Source organism: Phalacrocorax aristotelis, chromosome 1, assembly GCF_949628215.1.
Source record: "Phalacrocorax aristotelis chromosome 1, bGulAri2.1, whole genome shotgun sequence".
NCBI lineage: Eukaryota > Metazoa > Chordata > Aves > Suliformes > Phalacrocoracidae > Phalacrocorax > Phalacrocorax aristotelis.
Window position 1 is genome coordinate 122,938,384 of NC_134276.1, and position 13,617 is coordinate 122,952,000.

General features: G+C 38.2%; 1 protein-coding gene across 7 annotated transcripts in view; it reads left to right on the forward strand.

Annotated features, from left to right (window-relative positions):
• The window catches only part of CBLB (Cbl proto-oncogene B), a 136,244-nt gene that overhangs the window by 81,737 nt on the left and 40,890 nt on the right, over positions 1–13,617 (forward strand). For all 7 annotated transcript variants that reach the window (XM_075104534.1, XM_075104477.1, XM_075104516.1 and 4 more), the window contains exons 6-9: positions 4,026–4,147; positions 6,815–6,952; positions 8,757–8,844; positions 11,200–11,331. In XM_075104534.1, coding sequence (XP_074960635.1) covers positions 4,026–4,147; positions 6,815–6,952; positions 8,757–8,844; positions 11,200–11,331 — 480 coding nt within the window. The remainder of the gene's footprint in view (positions 1–4,025; positions 4,148–6,814; positions 6,953–8,756; positions 8,845–11,199; positions 11,332–13,617) is intronic.

Consider the following 13,617-nt stretch of genomic DNA (forward strand, 5'->3'; position numbering starts at 1 on the left):
AGTGGGGGACTTGGCAGTGATAGGTTAACAGTTGGACTCGACGATCTTAAAGGTCTTTTCCAGCCTAAATTATTCTGTGATTATTCTTTAGCCTGTTGGAGATACGTTCAAAATACCAATTTTATGTCAAAGCCCAGGCCTATGTTTGTTCCATCTTCCATGTTATTCTGTGATAATCTCTGTTTAGCTTTCTTAGTTTCACTGTTATGGGAAAGGGTGCCATTACAAAGTTGATATTAAGATTTGGCAGGAGATGATTAATGGTTTTAGTTTACAGAGTTTTGATTTTGGTCATCATCTCTTCTCCATTCTGAGTCAAAACTGTATCAAAGTTGAAAATGTTATGGTGTAAGTAATCTCTGTTTAATTTAACCACAAACATTGGTCACTTGTTAAAATACACACAGGTTATGGAGGTTTCAACAAAACTTTGGGGTTCTCTTTGAAATAATAAACTAGAGAATATAGATCATTGTACTTTATGCTGCTTTAGCAAAATCCCCTTAAGCATTGCCCTTTATGTGGACCTCGATGTGACCAAGCACTCCTGTCTGAACGTTGCTGCCTTGGAATCATTTTCTACTCTGTCAAGGTTTCTCCCTTTTATCCAGTATTTGGCAAACTAATATGGTGTTCAGGTTAGTAATCGAGCCCAAATCTTCATCTCAAGACTTGACTGCAAAACGTCTGAGGCCTGTTGACTGCAATATACATCACCGTGAAATGCGTTTGTTTAAGGTTCCTTTCTGTAGGATTCCCCCCCCCCCCCCCCCCCAATCGTTCTGCTTGTGAAAAATAACAGGGGTTTGGGTGTTTTTGTTTTGTTGTAATCTGTACATCAAATATAAACTTAAATGAGAAGTCAGTGGTCTGAGAAGTAACAGTTTGTTCTGACCCTATGTGGTTTCCTATAGATTGTATTAAACTTCAGGACAGAAGCCTCAAATGCGATTTATTTTCCTTGTTCTGTAAGCCAATGAGTATCTGTTTGCATTAGTTTCTTTGTGAGGCCATTTCTGGTTTGGTTCATTACAGTGCCTTTTGCTAGGAAAAGGGGATCAGCAGTACTGATACATCTAAGGAGAGAAGACTGGTTAGGTTTAACTTTTAATTTAACAATGAAGCAGAGAGAATTTTTGCCAAACCGATTACCAGCTGGTGCAATAGCTGCGTAACTGTTGCAGTGAACTGGCACCAAACTTGGTCTGGGAACCTCTCTCAGAGGTTATGTTTCACATCTCTAGTTTTTAAACAGCTTCTATAACTATGTGTGCATACACCCACGGAGAGAAAATCCCAATTGTTTAAGTAATCAAAGTACTGTTTTGCCAACTGTGGGTTGTGTTTCAGAAAAGCTACATTTATAATGATTATTCACAGAAGAAAACAAGGCTACTTTTTGTAGAGATCCTGTAGAAATGAAGTTGCTCCCCCTGCCTCCCCGCTGTATGAATGCACAGCTTTAAGTGCTGTGCTCTCTGACCAGAGATGAAGTTAGCATGGCAGAATATGTAGTTGCTTTGAAGGAAAGGAAAGTCATTCTTGTCACTCTTAAAACGTTCAGTTAAGTTGTCCTTTTATGTAAATTTTTTTCCATAGAAGAGAAGGTGTACAAATCTCTTCCCATTTGACGTTTCTGCTTTTGTAATACTCTGTTTGTGTGCATGAGGCAAGCTATGAGTTTATGCCCTTTGATTTTTCAGTCATACTGTCACATCATTTTCTAGGAATAGCAGTAGTGTGTGATACTCTCTACAGCGTCTAAGCATTTGAGGAAGATATTGTCTACTGTCAATTTAGAAGCTTGATGGTTGTGATTAACCAAGGAATTTGCACGCTACTTGAATTTCTTTTATAATGTACTGTCGCAAGCCTTTATATTACCACGGTCCAACAAAACGTCAAAGCACTAAGTGTTTGATCATGTTTTTTTGCTTTTATATGCATGCACTTGAGTAACAAGAGAAGGAACATTGTTTTTTTGTGAAGGAAGTGCCAGTGTTGGTGTGGTGAAAGGGGAAGAGCCAACTCCCTTTTCTCTCTAGTTAGGGCAACTAAAATTTTTCATGTGATGAACCCTCATGGCATCCATCTTTGAGGGTGTAGAGAGGAGCTGCCAAGATGCAGTGTTGCATCTAGGACTGTGATTTTTTTCCACCCCCCTCACTTTCTTTTGTACAAATTTGAACACTTGGGATTTCTTATGGCCTCTGTGCTGAAACCTTACTTTCATATGTCTGATTTGAAGAGGTATTAATTTTGAAATAAAACAGGTGGTCATCCACGTTAAGTAGTGGTTAGTGTTTGCCTGGGAAATGTATCATAATCTCAACCAGAACTGTTAGGATACTCTGCTCAGATATGTCACACAGGCATTTCATCCCTGCCTTACTATCCCTTAGAAGTCCTTTTAAAGGGAATCTGCAGGGCACACAAGAACACAAGTCTCTTCTCTTGGGTTGCTTAACTTCACCTGCCTTGATCCTTTGACAAATGCATTAAAAAATTTCCAAACCATTGAGAGGCAGTTTCTTGTCTCTCCAAATGCTGGCAATGGACACAACATATTTGTATTAATCCACTACTTAAAAATCATCCTTCATTTACAGTAAAGGACTGTTCTGTATTCTTCGAAGTGATAGCATATCAGGCATGTTTCACTGAGTTTTCTGAAGGGTTTGCTATTCCGGTCAGCAAAGACTGTGATGAAGTGCTGTCAATATTTATTTTATTTTCTGGCTGTCCGCTGGTTTTGGTTGGGACAGAATTTATTTTCTTCATAGTAGCTAGTGTAGGGCTGTGTTTTGGATTTGTGCTGGAAACAGTGTTGTTAACACAGGAATGTTTTCGTTGCTGCTGAGCAGCGCTTACACAGGGTGAAGGTCTTTTCTGCCTCTCACCCCACCCCACCAGCGAGCAGGCTGGGGGTGCACCAGGAGTTGGGAGGGGACACAGCTAGGACAGCTGACCCCAACTGAGCAAAGGGATATCCTACACCATATATCAGAATATAAAGCTGGGGGAAGAAGAAGGAAGTGGGGGATGTTCAGAGTGATGGCATTTTGTCTTCCCAAGTAACCGTTACGTGTGATGGAGCCCTGTTTTTCTGGAGACGGCTGAACACCTGCCTCCCGTGGGAACTGTTGAATGAATTCCCTGTTTTGCTTTACTTGTGTGCCTGGCTTTTGCTTTCCCTGTTAAACTGTCTTTATCTCAACCAACAAGTTTTCTTACTTTTACCTTTCTGATTCCGTCCCCCATTCCACCGGGGGGGGAGTGAGTGAGTGGCTGCGTGGGGCTGAGTTTGCCGGCTGGGGTTCTGGCACATGGGTTGTGTGCACTGGATGTCGTATGGATCTTTGGATAACTGCTTGTCTGGACCTCCCGGGACAGTTTCTCTACAACCAAGACAGGGAGGAAATAATATTTTCTTCTCTTTCCGAAAAAAACCTCTTCTGCTGTGGAGGAACTGTCCCACCGAGCGGCTGTGTGGTGCTTAGTTGCCGGCTGGGGTTAAACCACAGCAGGCTGTAATGCTGTTACGGTAACTGAAGAAATCAAGAAGTAGAGCTTAAGAAAAGGAACAAGAGCTCAAATTAGTGGTGTTATTAGGCTTCATTTGTTAGTGTTACTTATCATTAACTATGAAAGTGCCTCAGGACCTCTCAAAATAGGCTTAATTTTGTTTTTATTAAACCATCGTGGAGCCATACTCTCCAGGTTCTAACTAAACATCATGTTTAATATTTTATGTAGTTTAATAGGAGACCCCTTAAATTCATGGTGTTCAAAGTCTTTATCCAAAAATTTACACTTGATGTGCTTGGAATAATTCTTTTAAAGGAACCCTTGTAGCAAAGCTGGGTATTCAGGACAGCCTTTTGTACTGTTTAAACCTTAACCAAAAGTGCATAATTTTTAGGTGAAGCTAAAACACTGTAGGTGTTTCTGACAAATTGTATTGAGTTTTATTAGAAATATGTAACTACCTGGCTGCATCTGTTTAATTTGTCTTCTCTTTTTAGCCATGGGGTTCAATCTTAAGGAATTGGAACTTCTTAGCTGTGACGCATCCTGGATATATGGCGTTCCTGACATATGATGAAGTGAAAGCAAGATTGCAAAAATACAGCACTAAGCCTGGGAGGTGAGAGGTTTTGATGATTTATTGCTTTCCAAATAAACTTGCTGTCTCAGAAGCTACATAATTATTCTAGGTTCATACTTCTATATTGCGTGATACTTACACTCACTGCAATATTGAAGGAGTGAGTTTTGGGCTTTTTTTTTCCTAACAGTGAATCAGAGAAATAGTAGGGTTTTTTCATACTTGTAATTTTATTTATTTTGTACTTTTAAAAATAGTTTAATACTAAAGCTCAGAACTCCAAAAATGCGTTCAGAAATGCTGACCTTTTAAATTTTAAGACATAGGAATTTTGTAACCATGATTTGTTATTTACGCCATAATTCTTCTACAGTGGTATGAAACAAACAGATATTAGCACATGAAAGTCTAAACTGCAAATGAGCAGAAGAAAAACAGAAATTATGTTGCTTTTCCTTTCTTCTGTATTCAGGACAACAAGCAATGCATTCCTGAAAAGCAGATTTGAAAATATAATTTGCTTTTCAAAATTTGCATTGAATTGTTGCTTAACAGGAGAGTAAAAGTCATCTGAACATCTTTCATGGTAATACACTTAAACACTGATTAAATTCATAATTTATGTGTTCCTTCCATGTTCATATATTTTTTTGTCTTTGCCAGTAACGATTCTATATCACAAACTCTGCATCTAGAAAAGGAATCTGTCAGATTAAATATAATAATGTGTAGAGGTTTTTAAATAATTTCTATGTAGTGCTATACATACTGAATTATTCAAACTGAACTTTTTACCATTTAAACAGTACTGTGCTGTTCTTCTGGCAACTTCTGTTGTCCTATTGTTTTCTTCACTCAGATTGGAGGAATAGAAATTCATTAATGGATTTACTCCTATATTAGTTAACTTCTGTGTTGCTACTTTTACCTTTCAGTTATGAAGCTTTTTTCCCTAATGTTTAGCTGTCTGCCTTTGCTGCAGGGTGGCATGTATACATAGTTAAAAAAGCATCATTTTGAAACTTGTTAGAGAAGTCTAGCAACAGTTACACCCATATTCTGTATTTGGTTTATTTTGATTTTTAGCAAACAATATACTGTATCTTGTAAAGTATGACTGGTCAAGTGCCTGTATACAAGAATCTTGTGTTTCCAGTATAACAACATTGATTTTTACCTTGGTACTCATGAACACTACTACAGGAATCGGATAACTAGGTTGATTTTGAGAGTGGTTGCTATACTTAGTGTTTTTGCTATTAATGATTCTGATTCTGTGATTATAAAAGTAATCGAGAAATTACCCAAAGTTGCCTTTATGTTCCTTGTAAATAGAGTTAGTTTCAAGATAACTTTCTATTACGTATCAGGAAATGACTTTCTGAATTGCTTAGGTGAAATGCTGGAATGTGGAAGAGGAGATATGAAGTGAAATTGCTTCTTTAATCTCTGTAAAACATCCTGGAAATTACAAGATTCTGTTCAAATGAATAGTTACTACTTCAATGTAATGTTGGCCCTATTGAAGGTTGTTAGAGCTTTGCCAAACTTCAGGGAGGCTAAGATTTCTCATTTTAAATGGTTTGGAAGGAAATAAAATATTGATGTATAATTAAGAAAAGCTGCTCTATAATAAAAAATTGAGTTTGTGGTATTTCACTGTGGGATGCGTTTCTGAATGAGTTTTTTGCATATGAGATGGTGTCTGACATTAAAGGAACTAGAGTTTTTAGTAAGAACTAAACATGCCCAATATTGTTGCCCATAATCTTCCTTTTTCTCCTACTGTGCTCTTTGTCTACATTATGTATGCTCCCAGCTATCACCTGTAACACACAAAAGTATTTAAATTTAAGTCCAGTTGGCTTGGTATTATCTGGTATTTTCTGAAGTAAAAGTGATATTTCTTCTGTTCACCTCCTCTGGTACACACAAAATTAGCATTGCTAGTAGAGCAGTTTTCATTATTCGTCATTTGCCTTTCAGTGTGAAATGTCTCTGATGAATTTTCCACTGGATACCAGTTCAAAATTTGACCACAATGCTTGTCCAAGCCTCTAAATCAGAAAAATACATGCAGCTCATTACTAACTCTTGAGACTAGGCACGATGGTAATCAACCGACTTAGGCTGACTGTTGACTGATACTTACTTTTGACAGGTGATCTTGGGCTTACCATCACAAACCATATTTCCTTCTGTTCAGGAGGACATGTTTCCACTAAATAAAGACTCACTCTCCTTTTTGCAGGAGAAGCTCGGAGAGTAGTCCTGTAGTGTGTTATATCCCACATTTCTGTTGCATCTGAATATGTGTGTATGCACAAAAGGTGTATGTTGTAGTTATGGAGATTTGAGAATATAATACACTGTTCTTCTAAAAGGTTTATGGGCATGTCTAAATGTACACAATAGGACTATTCGCAGTGAATGTGCAGCTTTCACTTTGAGAACTAAAAAGCAAGCAAATGAAAAGTTGTGGGTAGGGTGATACTGTTATCTTATTTCTGCCCATGAGGAACTGACAGCGCAAAAGATGCAGGTTTATTTATGGAGATACAAAAAACACGTGGCAGAATTGGGAATCTGACCCAAATCTTCAGAGACCTAATTTAATGTCTTAACCAGAGGCCATCCCTGCTCTGTTCACTTGTTTTGCTGAACTCTGATTAACACTGACATTTTATTCATCCTGTTTTTATCAAGCTACATTTTCAGACTGAGTTGCACTCGCCTGGGACAGTGGGCCATTGGATATGTGACTGGCGACGGGAACATATTACAGACCATACCTCACAATAAGCCTCTGTTTCAAGCTTTGATTGATGGCAGCCGGGAAGGATTGTAAGTACAAATTCCTATAGTCACCGTATGTATGAAACCCTGATTTCCTTGTTCTTCTAATGCTTCTATGGGTAGTTATTAAAGATCTTTAATACAGAGATTCTGGATAGAGTGTTTAGCATTCCTTTGGAGTTTAAGGACCATCCCTTTTATTCATTTGGAAAACACTTGTTTCCAGGTAATTCTGTTAACCAAAGCCGTATCTCATAGCAGATGAATTCCAGAAGAAGATAAAATTGGGCAGCTGTCACATTGATTCCTTCCTTCCTTACCCCCTGCACCTGCCAGGACTTCCAAATGCATTTAAGCTTATTGAACAATTACTACTGTCAGTTACTCATGTGTCTAGCTCTGGACAATGATTTGAAAGCTACGTAATTGCTTTTTTATGTATTGTGCAGCCAGAACATTTTCCAGGTTCTAATAGTTTACTGAAAAGATTAATAATTATAAGAGGATCTAAGTTTATAGGGAGTAATAGTACATTTTTACGAGGTGGGCTGAAGTAGCAGATACATTTTTGGTGTCAGAATCTTTTTACTGGGAACCTTGACACAAAAAGCAGTGTTCAGTTTTGGGTCCCTCACTTCAAGAACGATGTTGAGGTGCTAGAACAAGTCCAAAGAAGGGGAACCAAGCTGGTAAAGGGTCTAGAGCACAAGTCTTATGAAGAGTGACTGAGGGAACTGGGGTGGTTTAGGCTGCAGAAGAGGAGGCTGAGGGGAGACCTTATCGCTCTCTACAACTACCTGAAAGGAGGTTGTAGCAAGGTGGGGGTCGGACTCTTCTCCCAAGTTACTAGCGATAGGACGAGAGGGAATGGCCTCAAGTTGTGCCAGGGGAGGCTTAGATTGGATATTAGGAAAAATTTCTTCACTGAAAGGGTTGTCAAGCACTGGAACAGGCTGCCCAGGGAAGTGCTGGAGTCACTATCCCTGGAGGTATTTAAAAGATGTGTAGACGTGGTGCTTAGGGACATGGTTTAGTGATGGACTTGGCAGTGCTAGGTTAATGGTTGGACTTGATGATTTTAAAGGTCTTTTCCAACCTAAATAATTCTATGATTCTATGTTTCTATATTCATGTGATCATAATGAAAGAAAACAAAATGGGGGGGGGAATTGATCAATCCTCACAAAAAGACTAAGAAACCCTTTACAATCTTTCAATTTTTCTCAGTCCTGCGAAGTCCAGAAATTTTTTTCCAAATATAATGTTTTCATACCTGTAATAAAGACATACTTATAATGGTGGTGTTTCTACTTGACAAAAACTGAGCAAAGAACAATTAGAGATGAGAATATTTATTACAGGGTGAAGTTTTTCTACCCTGCGTAAATATAGCTTTCTGACAGTGTGACTTAACATGACTTTAAAGAAACTTTTTCCAAGTTAAAGGTAACATAAATCTGAATATAGAACAACTTAGACTCTCTGTAATATCATTTAACTTATTATTTATTTCCCACAGGATTGAATTGGTTCTTGCTTAAGGTCCAGTCTGCATCTTGGATTCTCAGTGTAATGCTTGTCATAAATATATGTAGATTTATGTCATAATACACAGAGATATACACATGTGTAATATTATATATATCATAATACAGGTACACGCAAATGTGTCAAAATGCATATGCAGCGATTCAGTTGCACCCAAAAAGTAAGAGAGGGGGCTGAGGAAAGATGATGCATTTTAGCTAATGTGTACTGTAACTTATTCTACCCCTTTGAAATTTCATAGGTATTATTTAGCTAATAAAGCTAAAGAAATGTGCATATTTATAACAGTCTTCTTGTGCTGCAGCTATCTGTTCCCAGACGGACGAAGTTATAATCCTGATTTGACAGGACTATGTGAACCCACACCACACGATCACATAAAAGTCACACAGGTATGATGCAGAGTTTGCCAGTTATTTTGTAATCTTCACTTTTCTTAGTATCTCATCTAACAGTGATAATATGCTTTTATTAAAATGTGAGAAGTAAATTCATAAGAGTGCAAATATGTTGCTGATAGAAGGGCTTAAATGAAGAACAGGATAATAATCCTTTAAACTCCAGAGGTGATGGTGATGCAGTTAGCATGGCTTGGAAAGGTTTGTTTATTCTAAACCTCTTCCAAGTGAGAAATGTGTTAATGGTTGTTAAAGATTTTTCTGATATTTCTGATATTTTTTCTGGTACAGGTTTATGTAGCTTGGTGTTTTCTTGCTAGGAGCAGTTGGGTATACAGAAATAAAATCAAGATCAAATGATAGTTTTGAAGCCTGAATAAGAATGCTAGTTTTTTGACAGGTCCAGGAGGAAAAGTGTAGTCCATATATCACAAAGATACCAGTTCCAGAGTCTCTTTCCGTTCTCCTTTGTCTATTGTGCAAATTAAAGGAGAGATCAGGGAAAAGCAGAAGAAGTTAAGTGCTTAAAGGGAGTCGCTTGGCAGAGAAAGTGAAAATATCTAAATGTGCTTGTAGTCTTGTTAAGGGGTGATGTGATAAACCAATGTGCAGATGTTTGATACTCAAGTAATGGGAAGTAGCCACCACAAGACAAGTGCTTGATTAAAAATGCTGCTGAATTTAACACTAGAAGGTTAAGGTATACTGTGTAGAACATTTTTCCTGACAAAAGTATCTGGAAAATTTGAGCATATGTTCAAGGAAAGACATCAGACTAAATACAAGCTTTACTGTTTCAGATGGTCTTCCATTTCTTCAGAGCAGACTGGATGACTTGCTGAATCCTCTCTAATTCTGAGTGTTCTATGTGTATTCCACTTCCCGAAATATTTTAGAAAATAAGTATTCATTACCACCTATGGTATTATCAGGAATACCCTTATGAATATATCTGTTTCCTAAGTAAAATAATTCCTAAAAACAATTACCTGAAGAAAGTCTGAGTAATTCCACTTATCTGACTTCCCTCTTTTCTCTCCAGTCTTAAAATAGTAGTGAGAGAGTAATGCAGAGGTGTCAGATATTTGTGTTGCATATACAATTTTCTAGCCCCATAGCCTCACATTTCCTCAAGGAAAGGGAAAGCAGTTTAGACGTTTTCAGTGATTACCTTGTTCTACACAAGACATTCATGCTGTATTTTGAATTCACTGAATGAATCCAGTTGCTTCTGAACTTGTAGTTATGAGGACACCATTAGATAATTCTGATGATAATTCAACAGTCTGAACTATGTGAATGCTGCCTTAAATAATATAGAACTGCAGTAGTTTAAAGCTGTCACTAGAGTTGCTTAAACTGTGAAAAGATGGTGTAAAAGTGGCTGCAGGGCTAGATTGCTGCAGATGGATTCTTTGCGAGAGCTCCACCATAAGCATCTTTAGTACATACTACAGCTGCAGATATGAGCTGTCTCTCTTATTTTCTCTTTTTCTTAGCCTCATCTCCCCTCCATTTACTCAGCGGTAACTACTTATTTTCCCATGACCTGGATTCTACTTATTTTAAGCTTTCAAAATTTGGTTTTTCAAGGCTAAAAAAGCTTGCTTTCTACACAAATGCATTTGATTGCCAGTTCCCCCAAAATACCTAATTCTAGAAAACTGGACTCAAATGTCATCTATTATTTATTCCTCCTAAGGGTGTTCTTATACCTTTCTGTCAGTCTTGTAAGGACTATTTGTAGGATACAAAGTACCGAATGATCTGTGCATAGCTGTTGCCACGTTATCCTGGCGGGTATTCTTGCCATACTTCCTTCACAAGGGTTGTTTACTTCAGTTAATGATACTGCTATACTAAATCCTTGCTATAGGTAGAAAGCCCTCTTTCTGGTCAGTTTTCAATCCAACAACTTTTATTAGTACTAAACCTATTCCTAGAAAATTGAAGTCCAGGTTTTGTTCCCATTCATCACTTAATTTCTCACCTATAGCCATGAGTTCGTTATCTTCCTCTTAACTGCAACCAAGGAAAAGCAGGATGTATGCCTTGCATAGTAGTTACATGTGAGAAGTCTGCAGAAAACCTAATAGGCACAGATATTTTAAACCTTTTTTGTAGCATGTATTGTAGTATATCATAGGTTTGAAGAAGCAAAAAAAGTAAGCTGTTTCAGTAATCTTGGTGTGGTTTTAAGTAGATCAGTAGCAATAGTTTCCTTGACTAATAAGTAGACTGGGTTGGAAAATGAGACTCAGAAAATGCTTGTCACAACTGGTGCTTAAGTATATTATTTGTGCACAAATCATAGTAAAGAAATAATCACTTTACTTTCTTTTGTTACAGGAGCAGTATGAATTGTACTGTGAAATGGGTTCCACTTTTCAGCTGTGTAAAATCTGTGCAGAGAATGACAAGGATGTGAAGATAGAGCCTTGTGGACACCTTATGTGCACTTCTTGTCTTACAGCGTGGCAGGTACTGTCATAGTTCAGTTAGTGAAGAAGAGGATGGATTTCTCTGTTACATCCCTGTTTACAGTGAGGTATACGTGTACTTTCCAGGTATTTGGTAAGAGGGTTCAAGGACATATATATTTAAAACAATAAACTTTCATTTTGTGGACCAAACTCTGTGAAATATAAAGTTCCAGGAGTCATTAAAGTCTGGACTTGTGGGCTTGCTAAGACCATTTGCTGACTGCTTCTAAGTGGAAACTGTTTCCTGAGTGCAGTATCTACTCAGACAGTGAAAGCTGGGCATTTGGTGCCAATTCAGCCACTCAGGTCGCTTCATGATGCATTTAAAAGGCAGGAAGAGGACAGGTAGCAGCCCAGAATGGATAACTGACTAGACAACATTTTATAAGGAGACAGGATGTCTTTGGTGAGAGGATTCAGTCAGTAGTACAAGTCATGAAATGAAATAGCCTGTGGAAAAATAAGCTTCGGATTCTTGTGTTTCAGGTTAACAGTATCTAAAGCACTGAACCACCTAGCTTGAGACTGTTGTTGGGGTAAGAGATTGAGTGGAGGGGAAACTCTGATCTCTCAATATCATTTACAGAATATCCCAAAAAACACAGAGACTTCCTGGTGACCCATGTTGGTGTATTTTGTTCATGGAGATACCAGACTGTGGGAAAAGGAAGGACTAGTACCTTTAGTTCAGCACAGTTAACATTCATTTGTCTTAAAAATTAAAATAAAAATCATCTTCACAACTTCAGGCTTTCCCCTAATAGGTGCTTTTCAAACTGAATCAGTTCTGCCTCCTTCTCCCTGCCTCTTCTTCTTTTGTATCTATATTTTTGGGGAGAGAAGAGTCACCCCATTCTCAGGCAGGACTCTGTTCCACAGTTAGGCTCCAGTCTTTGGTAAAAAATGAAGGGAGAAGAATAAAAAGAATCCTTGACTCTAGTCCAATTATGACCTTGTTTTAAATGAGTTAATCTCAGTTAATGAGTTTTCATTCTCATGTTTAAGGTATGACTTAAAGTACTATAGTTTTTCATTCCTAATTAAGAAGTCACCATTGGCAAGCCAACACAATGTATCAGAAGTATCATGTGAGTTTTTCTTCCATTAGCAATAAAGCTTGCTGAAAGAGGAGTATTCTCAGTTTCCGATTTTGTGTTCTTTCTGAAATTTGAGTTTTATGCTCCAAATGTAAATCTTTCAAACTGCAAACAGATTAGAAATTCTGAGAAAATTCCATTTTAGACATACCCAAATATGCATATCTATTTCACTACTAAGCAGCTGCTGAGCTGGAACAACATTTGTCATTTCAGGAGTACCCTTTCTCTGTTCTTATCAGTTTCATTCTGAATGACAAACACAGAGGTCTGACTATGTTAATCTTTGACTTTAAAAGTTCTGAAATTCTGAGGTCTGTAGCTTTTTTTCTCTCCTCTCCTCTCTTCTTTTTTCTCCTCTCCTCTCCTCTCCTCTCCTCTCTTCTTTTTTCTCCTCTCCTCTCCTCTCCTCTCCTCTCCTCTCCTCTCTTCTTTTTTCTCCTCTCCTCTCCTCTCCTCTCCTCTCTTCTTTTTTCTCCTCTCCTCTCCTCTCCTCTCCTCTCCTCTCCTCTCTTCTTTTTTCTCCTCTCCTCTCCTCTCCTCTCCTCTCCTCTCTTCTTTTTTCTCCTCTCCTCTCCTCTCCTCTCCTCTCTTCTTTTTTCTCCTCTCCTCTCCTCTCCTCTCCTCTCTTCTTTTTTCTCCTCTCCTCTCCTCTCCTCTCCTCTCTTCTTTTTTCTCCTCTCCTCTCCTCTCCTCTCCTCTCTTCTTTTTTCTCCTCTCCTCTCCTCTCCTCTCTTCTTTTTTCTCCTCTCCTCTCCTCTCCTCTCTTCTTTTTTCTCCTCTCCTCTCTTCTTTTTTCTCCTCTCCTCTCTTCTTTTTTCTCCTCTCCTCTCTTCTTTTTTCTCTTTTGGCTTAGCTGAAAGGACGAAGCAAAAGGACTGAAATCTTTGTACTTTTGATTGCCAGGTGTTTTGTGGCATGTGCTATACTATGTGCCAGCAATGTGCTCCTATTCTGGAGACTTGAGAAGCTGAGGTCCTCAGTACTTTGGCCAATGGCTAGGCATTCAGGAAGAGGACAACAAAGTGTTTTAGGCTCAAATAACTGACGTGTTTGAAAACATCAAGATTCATCAGAACATTGCAACAAGCTGTAATTGGCCAGGTACTTTTCGGACTTCATTACAAATTTAACTTTTGTCTAATTAGTGAGACAATGAAGAAATATTAAACTGTAAGAGCATCGGC